This window comes from Diuraphis noxia, unplaced genomic scaffold (genome assembly GCF_037042655.1).
Source record: "Diuraphis noxia isolate RWA-SAM2 unplaced genomic scaffold, SU_Dnox_SAM2 contig0001, whole genome shotgun sequence".
Classification (NCBI taxonomy): Eukaryota; Metazoa; Arthropoda; class Insecta; order Hemiptera; family Aphididae; genus Diuraphis; species Diuraphis noxia.
Genome location: NW_028301711.1, coordinates 51,883,038 through 51,896,632, shown reverse-complemented (window position 1 = coordinate 51,896,632; position 13,595 = coordinate 51,883,038). Strand labels below are relative to the sequence as shown.

The 13,595-nt window shown below is 29.2% G+C and overlaps 1 protein-coding gene across 1 annotated transcript; it reads right to left on the bottom strand.

The window, feature by feature from the left end:
- Positions 1 to 4,271: 4,271 nt before the first annotated feature.
- LOC107168940 (uncharacterized) lies at positions 4,272 to 4,673 on the bottom strand. The gene has a single exon (XM_015518498.1). It carries the CDS (start codon positions 4,671 to 4,673, stop codon positions 4,272 to 4,274), a length of 402 nt encoding a protein of 133 aa, XP_015373984.1.
- Positions 4,674 to 13,595: the final 8,922 nt, after the last annotated feature.

Sequence of the window (13,595 nt, the reverse complement as noted above, 5' to 3'; positions counted from 1 at the left end):
ATTTTTTTATAGGGTTGCCAATAGTTTTACTCCAAATGAAAAAGTTATATCTTACGTAGGTACTTTAATTATCTTATATGATGTAAAATTATACTATCGATGGCCTTGTCAATCGTAATATTATATCATATCTTAATTTTACGAGTTCTATTAGATCATGCAATATAAAAGTTATTTTTAAATTTAATTTTAATAATCAATTTAATTAATCTCACGGTTATTATGTTGTATTAGTTGTGTACTACCTATCCGTTGAGTTAATCGTATTAAGAGGACGCTACACCCGCATACGTTGTCTCCGTCTTACAAGTGCGTAACATGGCAAATTTTATGCTCAGCAGATCACCTTTAGCTCCGTCAGTTTAAAATTTAGAGTAAATTGACTTCTTACAAAAATTAAAGGTAACATTATTATCGAGGGCATGACGTAGGCTTTTTATTATATTTTAATTTTAAAGGGAGTTATGTGTATTTTAAGATATACAAACAATTTACAATTTTAAAATACACATAACTCACTTAAAATTTGCTATGTTACGCACTTGTAAGACGGAGACAACATATGCGGGTGTAGTATGCGTATGTTTATATTACGTATGCGTCCTCTTAATGCTAATAATTTTGTATTCAAATTGATATTTTAAAATACATAAATTAAATACTGTACAATTCCTATCTAGATGCTCAAATAATAACTACACGCATAACATAAACGTACTTATTGTCTTTTATTACATTAATAAGTTAAATTATAAGAAATTGTAATACACGAGATCGTACATGATCTTGTTTAATATATAACATAATATTAATCTAACCTAATAGGCAGACAGCCAGCATGACAGTGCAGCCAAACTGTTACATATCTCTGCCCTAAGGTCCGTACTTAGTAATAACATATTCGTAATACATACATAATCAACATAAAACAATTTTTATAAAAACAAAAACAAAAATAATAATAATAATAATAATTCAAGTACACATATAAAACCTTATAGATCTAATTTTATTACTTTTTTTATATTTTTCCTCATCCAGGTCGCTTTTCACACCTACCATTTTCAATACTTTTAGGAGTCTCAACAGTAGTCTCATCAAATACTACCTCCACCTTTTCCTTTACTAACTCCTACTCTAAGTCATCATATAATTGTTTACCTATTTCATTATTTACTCACTATTTTGTTCATTTTGTTTATTTTCATAACTTAAATTTTCATCAGGATTTCTATAAAAATCACCAGACTTAATCATTTGATCTAAATGTCTTTTCCAAACTACATTATTCTCTAGTATCCTCACTAGATAAATTTTTTTTCCAAGAACCTCTTCTACTACAACCTTTTTCCAAGACCTTTTATTAGGATTTTTATAATCCCTGGCAAAACACATCTCTCCTTCTTCAAACTCTATCTCTCTTTTTCCCTTAAAATGTCTACTTTGATCCTCTTTTCTACCTCCAAACTCCTTTAATAAGTCCAACCTAGTACGCACTTTCCTACCAAACATTAACATTGAAGGGAATTCCCCAGTCACCCAATGTGGAGTGTTCCTATAATTAAACAAATACCTACTAATCACAGAACTAACTGACATACTCTTACCACTGTCCTTCATAAACTTTAAAAAACAAGCTTTGAAAGTTTTAACCGCATTCTCATGTTGCCCCATTTGTGGACGGATGACAAAAATCTTTATACTCTGCAGAAACAAACTGTGGGCCATTGTCAGACACAATTTTATTTGGCAAACCATACCTTGCAAAGATATCTTTGAGCTTGTCTACCAAAAACTCAGCATCTGTCTTTGGCATCTAATAAATTTCAGGCCACTTAGAAAAAGCATCTGTTAAAATTAAAAACATTTTTCCATAGACTGGACCTAAAAAATCAACTTGCACTCTGTCAAAAACACCAACACTATCTGGCAATTTAATTAACTTGGCTAACGGTGGATCCATAACTGCTGGAGAAAAATGACCATTCAACAAATCAAAAATTGCTGCATACGGCCTATCTTTAGGCAAAATAGGATCACTCAAATCCTTAATTATTTTGTAAGTATTTAATCCAACCACTGACAGCAACACCGGAACCTTCCTTCCTTCTTCTATGCCATTAGCGAGGAAATATTGTTCCAGCCTTTCCTGGTACAACTTCCAATCGTCCGTTGCTTCAAACTCCTAAACCGTACCGATACTACCAAACACATGGAACTTGTCTGGAAGCCATCACTTCAATGTTTGCCGTCAACGTACCTTACCATAACAGTAAACCATTTTGCCTTCGTCGCCAATGTACAATTCCTATCTAGACGCTCAAATAATAACTACACGCATAACATTATAATAAACGTACTTATAGTCTTTAATTACATTAATAAGTTAAATACATTATAAGGAATTGTAATACACGAGTTCGTACATGATCTTGTTTAATATATATTATAATATTAACCTAACCTACTAGGCAGACAGCCAGAACGACAGTGCAGCCAAACTGTTACAAATACTAATATATCGATATGGATACATTTTTCATCAAACAACCGATGAATAGTGATAATGAAAATGTAGTTGAAACCAAACCACATAAAGTATTGCGAAAACCAAAAAACCACACTCTATTGGCGAAAATCTGGTTTTGCCAGTTGCCATAAAAATAGTATAAATTATGCATGGTGAGTCAGATATAAATTAATTAAAAACAATGTCCTTATCAAGAAATACTGTGTCGTGTCTCAAATTGAAAATATGTCTGATATTATGAAATAATAACTCCTAAATAGATTACGAGGAAATTATTTTGCTATGCAATTATAATCGTCGGGTATAAGTGGTACATCTAATCTGCTTACTTCTTGTGTATGTTATATATTCTTATAAAAATTAACTTAAAAAATACTTGTTATTTTACCTACCATAAGATGGACGTAAAACTGGTAATGATGTTTTGTTCTTATAAACATTTTTTTATAAATAAATGAAAATCACTGGCTAATGAGAGAGTGTTATAATTATGTACTGATGATACAGCTACCTTATTGGTTAAAAAAAAAAAAGGTTTTAAAGCTAAATTAGTAGAAATGTCTACAAATATAATGTTTAACCATTGTATGATTCACAGAGAAGCATTAGCTTCCAAAAACCTTCAAACAGATACTTATCAATATTCGTCAGTGACAGCAATACAGATATTGTTATATTAATATAACCACAAAAACTAAAATAATTTACTTAAAATATTATAAAAATGTATTAAGAGGACGTGATACCCGCATGTGTTGTTTCTGTCTGACAAGTGCGCAACACAGCAAATTTTACGCTCAGAAAATCACGTTTAACTCAATTAGTTTAAAAATTAGAGTGAGTTGACCTATAAGTAATAAAATTTAAAGGTAAGAATATTATTTAGACGACCTCATGAGCTTTTTACTATATTTTAATTTTGAAATGAGTTATAAGTGTTTTAAAATTATATATATATTATATTTGTACATATTGAGGCAGGGTTGGAGGCTTTGTGAGGATCCCAGAGAGCTGAATTATATTCAAGGAAAAGACGCTTGAATATTACTATTATGGAGCATTTCCTTGATACCTTTAATGAACAAGGTGACAGGTGGCCTCTTTAAGGAACAGATAGAGGAATAAAAGAGACTTTGGATGTATGCCCATTGATTTTCAATCTTAATTTCTTCCTGGGAAAGTATAATTCGAAGCAAGACAATAGCGTATCACCAAACCCTGATTTATTGAGAATTTGAATTAAAATTTTAAGATTGATTCTATCTAAGGTTTTCTCAAAGTCTGCGAAGAAAATATCCAACTGACATTTACTTTCAAAAACCTTGAGGTCAGATTCATCATCATTCTAAGTAGGTATTCTAAGTTCAGTAAGGCTGAAATCACCACAAAGTATTAGAGTGCAATCGTTATTGGTCGAGAAGACTGATTGAATTGATTCTACAAAGAGTTTATAAAAAATGGTTGGAGAACTGGGGGGAATATAAGTGAAGCTTACAATATATTTTTTTTGTCAATTGAGATTTTTATGAATATAAATTATTATTAATATAAATATAAAATATTTATTCAATGCTATAAACAGTATAGAGGAAGGAATATCATTGTGGATATCAATATGCACGTCACTACTTCTTCTGAGATTGCTGGTAGATATAATTCTGTCATATATGATTATAATATAGTTAGACATTTTTAGTCCCAAGTGTTTGACGAACGTTTGGTCTCACGTCTAATCCTTAAATCAATAACTTTTTCTTTTAGTGTGACTCATAAGTTTTATTCTCCTATAGTTTCCAAATTCGTGTACATCTCCTTTTCCTTTGAAAAGGTGTATCACATAACTCTTTCTCCAAGCGTTTGGAATTTTTCCTCCAACTAATAATTTGTTGAAGAATTTTGTCAACCAGTCTACTCCTAATCTCCCTAGCACTTTCCAAGGTTTTACTGATATTCTATCTGGACCTACTACTTTTCTATTTTTCATTTTTCTAACCACCCTCCACACTTTACCCTCTCTTATTAAATTGCCCACACCAAAGTTTATTTCAAATTGATCTACTTCTTCGCTAGAAAATTTCTCATTTAAACATTTTTCAAAATACCTTTTCCATCTATTCAATATCCCCTTGTCATTTGTTAACATATTTTTATCTTCGTCTCTTATGCATCTTACATTTAGAACATTTTTGGTTTGTTTCTACTCTTAGCTAGCTTGTACACTTCAATTTCGTCTTCCTTTGTTCCCAATCTCTCATACAACTCATCATATTTATCTAATTTTTGTTTACTTACTGCTTTTTTGCTGCCTTACACACATTTTTGTACTCAATCCAATCCTCTCTTCTCCTAGATTTACCAAACTGGGATTTTTTTCTTTGAAATTATGGCTTTCACATCCTTTTCCCGCCAACATGTTTTTCATATTCTGGAATTTTAACTCTGCTTTCACCTAAAACTTCCTTAGCCACACTTCTAGTATTACCCAATACACTTTCCTACACTTCTTTTATACTCCCTTCTACAATCACTACACCAATCTCTCTTATCTTTTGTGTAAATAGTTTTTCATTCTCACCACATAATTTCCACCACCTAATTCTAGTTTTCTTCTTTATTTTGTTCCTTCTGGTCACCCTTTTTTTATTGCACCAGATATCCATGATCATAAGTCTATGCTGTATTGTCATATTTTCTCCTAGAATTACTTTGCAATCTTTACACTATTTCGCATAACCTCTTCTCACCATAAAATAATCTATTTGAGACTTGTTCCTTCGTGACCGTGAAGTTGGCCTTCAACTATGTTAAAACATTTTGAAAATTATGCTCAGAGTTAGCAAGTAGTTTGCAAGAATTTGCAAGACTATTTTTAGAATTTGCAAGTTCCAATTATGGAAGTTATCGGAAATAATGATACTGCAGGGCCAACTTCACGCAGCCCTTCAAAGTCAACCCAGAAACTCCAAACTGGTTTTAAAACATTTCCTACAGTTAGCAAGAGTTTGCAAGTCCATTCTCAGAGTTTGCAAGTAAGTTATTCGGCCAGGGCGAGCTTTCAAAGTTTTGTACCCAGGCCCTAAAAGTCAACCCAGAAACTCCAAACCGGTTTTAATATATAAACTAACGGTTTGTACCTATGCGTATGAGCGGTCGCTGTAAATAGCGCCCCATTCTTAATTTTTTATGTAAATTGCGGGCTAGGTATATTTTTTACATACGTAAATTGTGGCCTGGGTATATTTTATATTTACATAAATATCGGCCTGGGTATATTTTATACATATGTAAATTGCGGCCTGGGTATAATTTTGCATGTATGCCTACCTAAATATTTTTTATTTATAAATAATAATTATGTCTAAGGCTTTTTTTGCAAAATCAATATTTTCCTTCTCATTTTTCAGACTTAGGACTGTCAATATAATTGTATAGATATTGGTAAATAAATTTGAATAAAATTGAAAAAAAAATGTAAACTGTTGAGCAACGTAAAACCTCGTGCGTAATATCTTCGATCAAATGCACACTGGCTGCTAGTAATATTATATTAGTGAACATATTATTATTATCCAATCGATCAATCAAAGATTAATACTTATCTTTAAATTGTACTGTCAACCGGAAATCATAATATCCCAGGCCACAATTTACGTACATTCCAAAAATTTCCGGGACGCAATATACGTATGTTTTAAAAGTATATGGGCCGCAATTTACATAGTAGTACATGACAGTGACCTTTTTTGGGGGACGCAATTTACCAACTTCTCGTATGAGAGTGTGTTGCAAAAGGTGGTTGCATACAGGTATACTAATTCTGCTCTTGCCGATGCTATCGATAGACTCGTCGATATTAACGTAGTCATTGTTATGATATGACGAACGATAATGTGATTATCGCTTTTATTCAATGTGTACGGAACAATATTCATTTCATCATAATTATATATTTAAATTGTAAACGAATAACTAGGAATGCACATAACTGCATATGGATGGTGTCTTACGTGGCAGCGCTGCTAAAAATACAATACCTAGTCATATTCATGTAAAAGCCGCCACTGTAAACAAGTCACGTTGCTAACCAAAGTAATTTACACTAACAAAAAAAATTGTATCATTCATTAATATATCTGTAAAGATAACCCCACCATCACACCAATATCTTCGAAAAGATTACTTCAAGAAAGTAGGTATCGGAAAAATAATGAATTTAACATCGATAAAAGAATATTACAATATTATATAATAAGTAATTGGGAACTGCACAACGATCTACAGCCGAAGATTGAAAAAATTAAAAATAAAGAATCTGTCAAAAATATTATTACTCACATTTCAATGTACATAAAAATTTAATTTAAACATGTTAAAACACTTGATTTAAAATGATATATTTTTTTTTTATGATTCTATTTTCTCAGCACTAGTTTTATATGCATTGGTATTCTGTTTTTATTTTTTATTTTTTAACACTGCTATTTTTATTTATTTTTCTATTTTTGCTAAAATGGGTTTGTCGTTTGTAGTTGAGTACCTTTGTACAATTTAATGTTTTAGTTTTTATAAAGTGAAGTATGTCAATCAGTGAGTGTTTTAGTACTAATAAAAGAACCATAATTTATTAAAGTGTTTTTAGATGATTTAAGTATTTAACCTTGAATACAAAAAGTTTACGTGCACGTGCACTTTCTGAGTATCCTTGCACAAGTGTAATATCTTTGGAAAAAATGGTAATATCTACGTATAATTTTGTCTTACGGACTAGACAGTGTTTTCGCAAGAGTGAGTACCATGTAGGTCTTTTAAAATTAAGTAGTATATTATTGTTGAATAAAAGAAAACTAATTTTTTCCATTGCCAAAATAAAATTCAATTAATTTTAATCAACCCACAATTCTAAAATAATTTAATGTACTACATTAAATTATTTTAAAAGTAAGCTATTAAGTGTCAAGTATAACTGTAAAAGTATGCAAATTAGTAAATAACAACAAGTAAAGGATGTATGAAATTAGCCCTTCCTCGGTTCCATCCTTTATAACTTCATTATTGTTTACTTGCAAACTCTTGCTAATTACTTGCATAATTATAGCACTATTGACTTTAAAAGGCTGAGCACAAAACTTTGAAAGCTCGCCCTGGCCGAAAAACTTACTTGCAAACTCTGAGAATGGACTTGCAAACTCTTGATAACTGTAGGAAATGTTTTAAAACCGGTGTCACAGGTTTTTAATACCCTCAAATATTTTTACCATGGGAGGGGGGGGGGGTAAAATTATCCTAGGATAACTTTACCGGGGGTAAAATAAAACTAGGATATTTATACCACCGGTAAAATTTTATGGGGGGTAATATTATCCTAGGTTAATTTTACCCCCAGTAAAATTGATCGACAGGGGGGGGGGGGGTAAAAATATCCTAGGATAATATTACCCCCCATAAAATTTTACCGGTGGTATAATATGTACCTTACCTACCAACATATTTATTATTTTTTTTGTCAACGATTGAAGTAGTTTTGACCAAATAGTAGATTGATTTAGAGAAATAAATTATTAACATATTTTGCATTTTATCATTGTCTCATAATGAAAAGGTTTTAAAGTAATTTTTGTAATTTTTTTAATTGTTCATTGAATCGTTTGTAAGTTAAAGGACATTGAATAATATTTTTACTGTAAATACTAAATCATAAAAAAGTTAATGCAATATCCAGAAATTCAATTAACTTTAGTTTAGAATCAAAGTTTTTTTATCCAACTTGATTGTTAATTAAGTATAATACCGTACATTTTATTTTGAATTGTATAGTTGTATTTTTATTCTTATCATAATATTTAGCGACAGTCACGAATATGTTGAAAATACTGTTTAATTTTGAATAAACAAATCAATATAATAATAAGAACACATTTTTATAGGGAGGGGGGGGGGGGTAAAAATATCCTATTTGAATTCACCTGGGATGTAAATATATCCTAGTATAATTTAAATAAAGTTTAATTTATCCCAGTATATTTTTACTCCCCTGTAGAACAATTTTACATAGGGGGTAAAAATAATCCAGTATATTTTTACCCCCTCTGGAAACGTTTTACCCCCTGTAGAACAATTTTACCGGGGGTATAAATATACTAGGTTTTATTTAATTAAATGACTAGCCATTTGACTAAATGTCTATTTCATGCCAGGCAAATAATAAAAAAAACATTTTGTATTATTTTAAAAATTTAAATATATTTTCTATCAGTTATTTATTGCTATTTTATATATAAAAAAGCTGTATATTATTTATTAATATGAAAAACACGTAGGTATATAAAATAATATGTTTAATTTTGTGTTAATTATTATTTAGTATTGTTTTAAAAATGAAATCATAAATATATTCAGGTAATAAATAATTATATGTGATAGACATAAATTTATTATAGTACGAGTATGTTGTATAGGCGTATAGCCTATATAGTCAGTATAGTCTATAGTACGACTGTACGACTAGTACGAGTAGTGAGTACCTACTATATATTCTTAATAAATAAAAATAAATTTCCATTGGTTTTTACCTTGGAAAATTAACGTAGGTACTAGGTTGTATGACAACCTTATCTATATTGAGTACCGTGGGACAAATTATAATCTTATCGATTATAACGACAAAAATATGGCGATTGAATTATACAATAATTTAGTTTAGTACGTCTATTACGTTTAAATAAATAACTGATAGAAAATATATTTAAATTTTTTAAATAATACAAAATGTTTTTTTTATTATTTGCCTGGCATGAAATAGGCATTTAACTAAATGTCTAGGCGGATAGTGAAATTGCATAAACATTAAATTATTTGACTATATGCCTAGGCATTTAATAAAATGCCTGATTTGACTATATGCCTATGAAATATATAGGTTCAAATTAATATGATTTTGAACAGTTTATATTTTAAAGAAAAATCGATATAATTTTCTTCAATTTAACTAATATTTTTAAATTTGAAACAATATGAAGTATACATGCCTTTTTTATCATACAGGATTAAAGTATAAGTCAATCATTTTGTTAAGAAATACGAAATAAAATAATTTAGTGTACCTACCTTATCAATGAATTTGTTATCAGTCTTATTTCTTATAAATAATAGTAATAAATCATAATGTAAAACTAGTACATAAACATACTATTTTACTTAAAACGTTCAAAGGGGCATGTAATCAATAATTTAGAACTTATTTGATTTGAACTATACAAAAAAACAATGTTATGAATGAGAATATACTCTTAAACAAACAATTTAATTAATTATTTGAAATAAAAAAGAAGTGGTCAGAATTAGCAGTATAGATATACAACGCCGATGTGGCAAAGAAAAATCTATTTTGATACTAGATACTATTAAGAGGATGCTACATATTTGTTGTCATGTGTTGTTTAACACATGCTTTACTTACCAAAGTTTACGCTCAACAGATCGCGTTTAGCTAATTGGTTTTAAAATCAGAGTGAATTTATTTAAAAAGCAAGTTATGAGTACCCATGGGCAACTAGGGTAAAATTTATGGGAGTGCTAAAATCTAAAGCACAATATGAGAACCCCCCCCTTGTTTTAAAATCAGAAGTGTTACTGTCACCGATAATGTAAAAAATCGGTACAGAAAATTTGGGAGTGCTAATTTTGATTTTGGGAGTGCTAAGCACTCCCAAGCCCCCCCCCCCCTAGTTGTGCCCATGTGAGTACCTATTTTAAAATTGTTAATTTTTTGTACATCTTAAATTAGGTATTCATAACTCACTTTAAGTGATCTACTGTACAATTAACTTGTTATATTACTCACGTTTAAGACGGTGAAACCAAATATCTATATAGCATTCTTTTAAAGCTATATAATTTAAATAAAACAAATATATAAAATGTAAGTGATTTTGATTTACGATCAACAACACAATTATAAATCGGTAAAAATTGACATGATAAGATAATAAATCCAAAAGCCATTGATCAAACATTATTCGTTTCTAAGAGGTTTTTCTTATATTGTAAAAGATGAAAATCATGATAAAAACAAAACTCCAGTCAAAAAAGAAAATAATAATTTTCCATGTTATGTTTTTAAATTGTTGAATCTATAAATAAGGTAATTAATATTTTTGATATTTGTCTGTGGTGTTGAGGTAAGATACATTTGTTAAATATTATTATTACCAAAGTATGATAAATATTATAAAATAAGTAATAAGGATTTTGATCAACACGAACGGTATTTTCAACTTAGTTCACGCCTTGTGTTACTTCATTGCTACGAGAAAATGTATCTATATGATATTATCACCTTGAGTTTTTGTTAGTTGCATTTACAAAATATACACGGCCCCTTAAAAAAATCTTAATATATTAAGTATTTATAGACGTTTTGTCTGTCGACAAAACGTCTTTAATCTTATATGACTTATCTATGTATAATATAATAATATTATATTACCTACCTATATTATAGAAATCGTCACCAAACATAGTTATTATATTATTAGGTATCCACATGGCCACATGGTAAATTATTATAATTAAGTTACTTATATAAATGAAATTTATTAGTTGTACAATATTTCGGGTGGGGCGGGGGTTCAGCCCCTAAAACCCCCCTCATATACGGCCTTGATTGAAGGCTTTAAAAATAGGCCTATTAACAACTATTTAACCGATACTGAGGAACCACCTATACAATCAGTACCGTGGAATAATGTTATCTCTCAAGTATATAGCCAGTATTTTGTCAACTTAAGATAATTCCACTTTTCGCTACATACATAAGAATCATTTTTCGTCTATATGTGAGTTTAACAAGTAACTAATTAAGACTATGGCTTCTGAAAGAAAGTTAGACAGAAATGTATCTCTTGTGATAATACTCCAACATGAACCTCGCCAAATTTATCCATGGAGTATGCATGACTACGAAATTGACACTAGTCTATGAGAACATCTAAAAATGAAAACCTGAAATAGTTTATCGAAATTAATGTAATTAACCAATTCATACTGGTTACCATATGAGTTCGCAAATTTATACAGATGTATCCAAAACGTCAATTAGCATAAGACTTGCAGTTACACATCAAATATTACTCAATCATTCCTACTGCTTAGTAATTCATATAGCTGAATACTTAGGCCTCCTTAAAGGAGTACAAAACAAACAACTATTGATATTATAGACAATACCAAAATTGACATTTGTCGATTTGAATGTGAAATTCCAACAATTTCTACATAACCATAGAGTACTGAGCTGACTCAAAAAATATTTTTTTTTTTCAAAAAAAGGTTGATATATACATTATACAGGAGGATTATTTTATCAAATAACACTCATATTATGGTGTTTGTGTGTAAATACCACCTAACATACACCTATAACACATAAACACCACCAAACTTTGGGAGGCTATATCTTGTAAACGGATTAACGAAAAATGAAAATTTAAACGTGAAAATTCATTGAAAAAATAGCCTTTTAGTTTATAAAATTGTATGTATATTGATAATTGTCAATTTTGGTTGTCATTTGAAAATCAAAAGTTGATAATGGTTTACCTGATAAATATAAGGGTAAAAATATTTAAAAAAAATATATAGTCCTAGAACATGATGGATCTAAAATTTTGAAAAAAACAATTTGAAAAAAGTCAATAGTTTTTTGAAATAATGATTGTTATTTGATAAAATAATCACCCTGTTCATACAATTCAATATATTTCTAGTTCCGTTGTAAACACTATTCTATGTAAATGATAATTTTATCTTAAAATAATATTTTAAGCTATTAACTATGCAGTTGATGCTGTTTGAAAAAAAAAAATAAGAACCCCGGTGAAGCTTCAGTTTAATTTGACGGCGTTATGTATAGGCAATATTTCTAAATATGGTTTATGTATATTTAGGGAACTTTTACTTTCTATAAGCGAAATAATACTAAAATATTATTGCTATTATTTACTGTTTGATTGTACCCTTATTGTTTTTAAGTTTTATTTCATTATCTCTAGTGGGATATTATTTTGTTTCTGATAGCATGTACAATTTATCAAATTTCAATCATAATCACATATTATGTTATAAATGTAGCGAATAAAGCAACCTTTCAAATAAAATTTCTTATAGACACATTAAAGGAACATAAAATGTATATGGTACCTCACCTATGCAATATTTATAAACACCTTTCATGCTTATCCGAAAATATATTATTTTTTTCGACTAAGTTTTCAATCTGTTGCATAACCTATAGTTTTTGATGAACTTTTATCAGTCAAATTTTCTGCAACCGCAAATTAAATAAAGTCTTCCTGAATACAATTTGTGAGATGTCAATATAACGTAGGTACTCAAATCAACATTTGTTCCAATTAGGAAATATTTTGAGATACATCAAATAACATCGAAAAATACTTTAACTGCTTTAACTTTAGTAATGTATTTGAAATATTAGGACTTGTATTATGTATTTGAGTTTTTTTAAGGGGTTGGGGTTTGGGGTGGTTTGTTTCTATGTATAATGTTATAATAGACTGAATATCCATAAACTGTGTGAAATCTAAAAACTGGGTGGTCAAATAAAGTATGTCCATTGTTCGATCATTAGTTTGAGATTTATTTTGCCAAAAACATTTACCAATTACCAAACAATATTTTACACCTGATCATCCCTTGGATGAACGAAAATTGTCGGTCAACACAAAATAACCAAAACAAATACGTTAGCACTGATAGGTGTATAAAGTATTGAACTATTACGAACAAATCTATAACAGAAATATTTTAATTAAGAAATATCTACTAAAACCCAGTATTTTTTATACAATTTATTTCTTAATGGTTAACTATTGATTAGTTCGTATAGCTTAGTTATGACTTACGAAAAATGTATTGTTTGTAAAATATTTATATATTAAATTACAAATCATGAAATTATAATATATTTGATAAACATTAAGTGTAGTTTATAACACAATATATTAATTTATTAATATATAATAAAATAATGTTTAAGAATTTATAAATA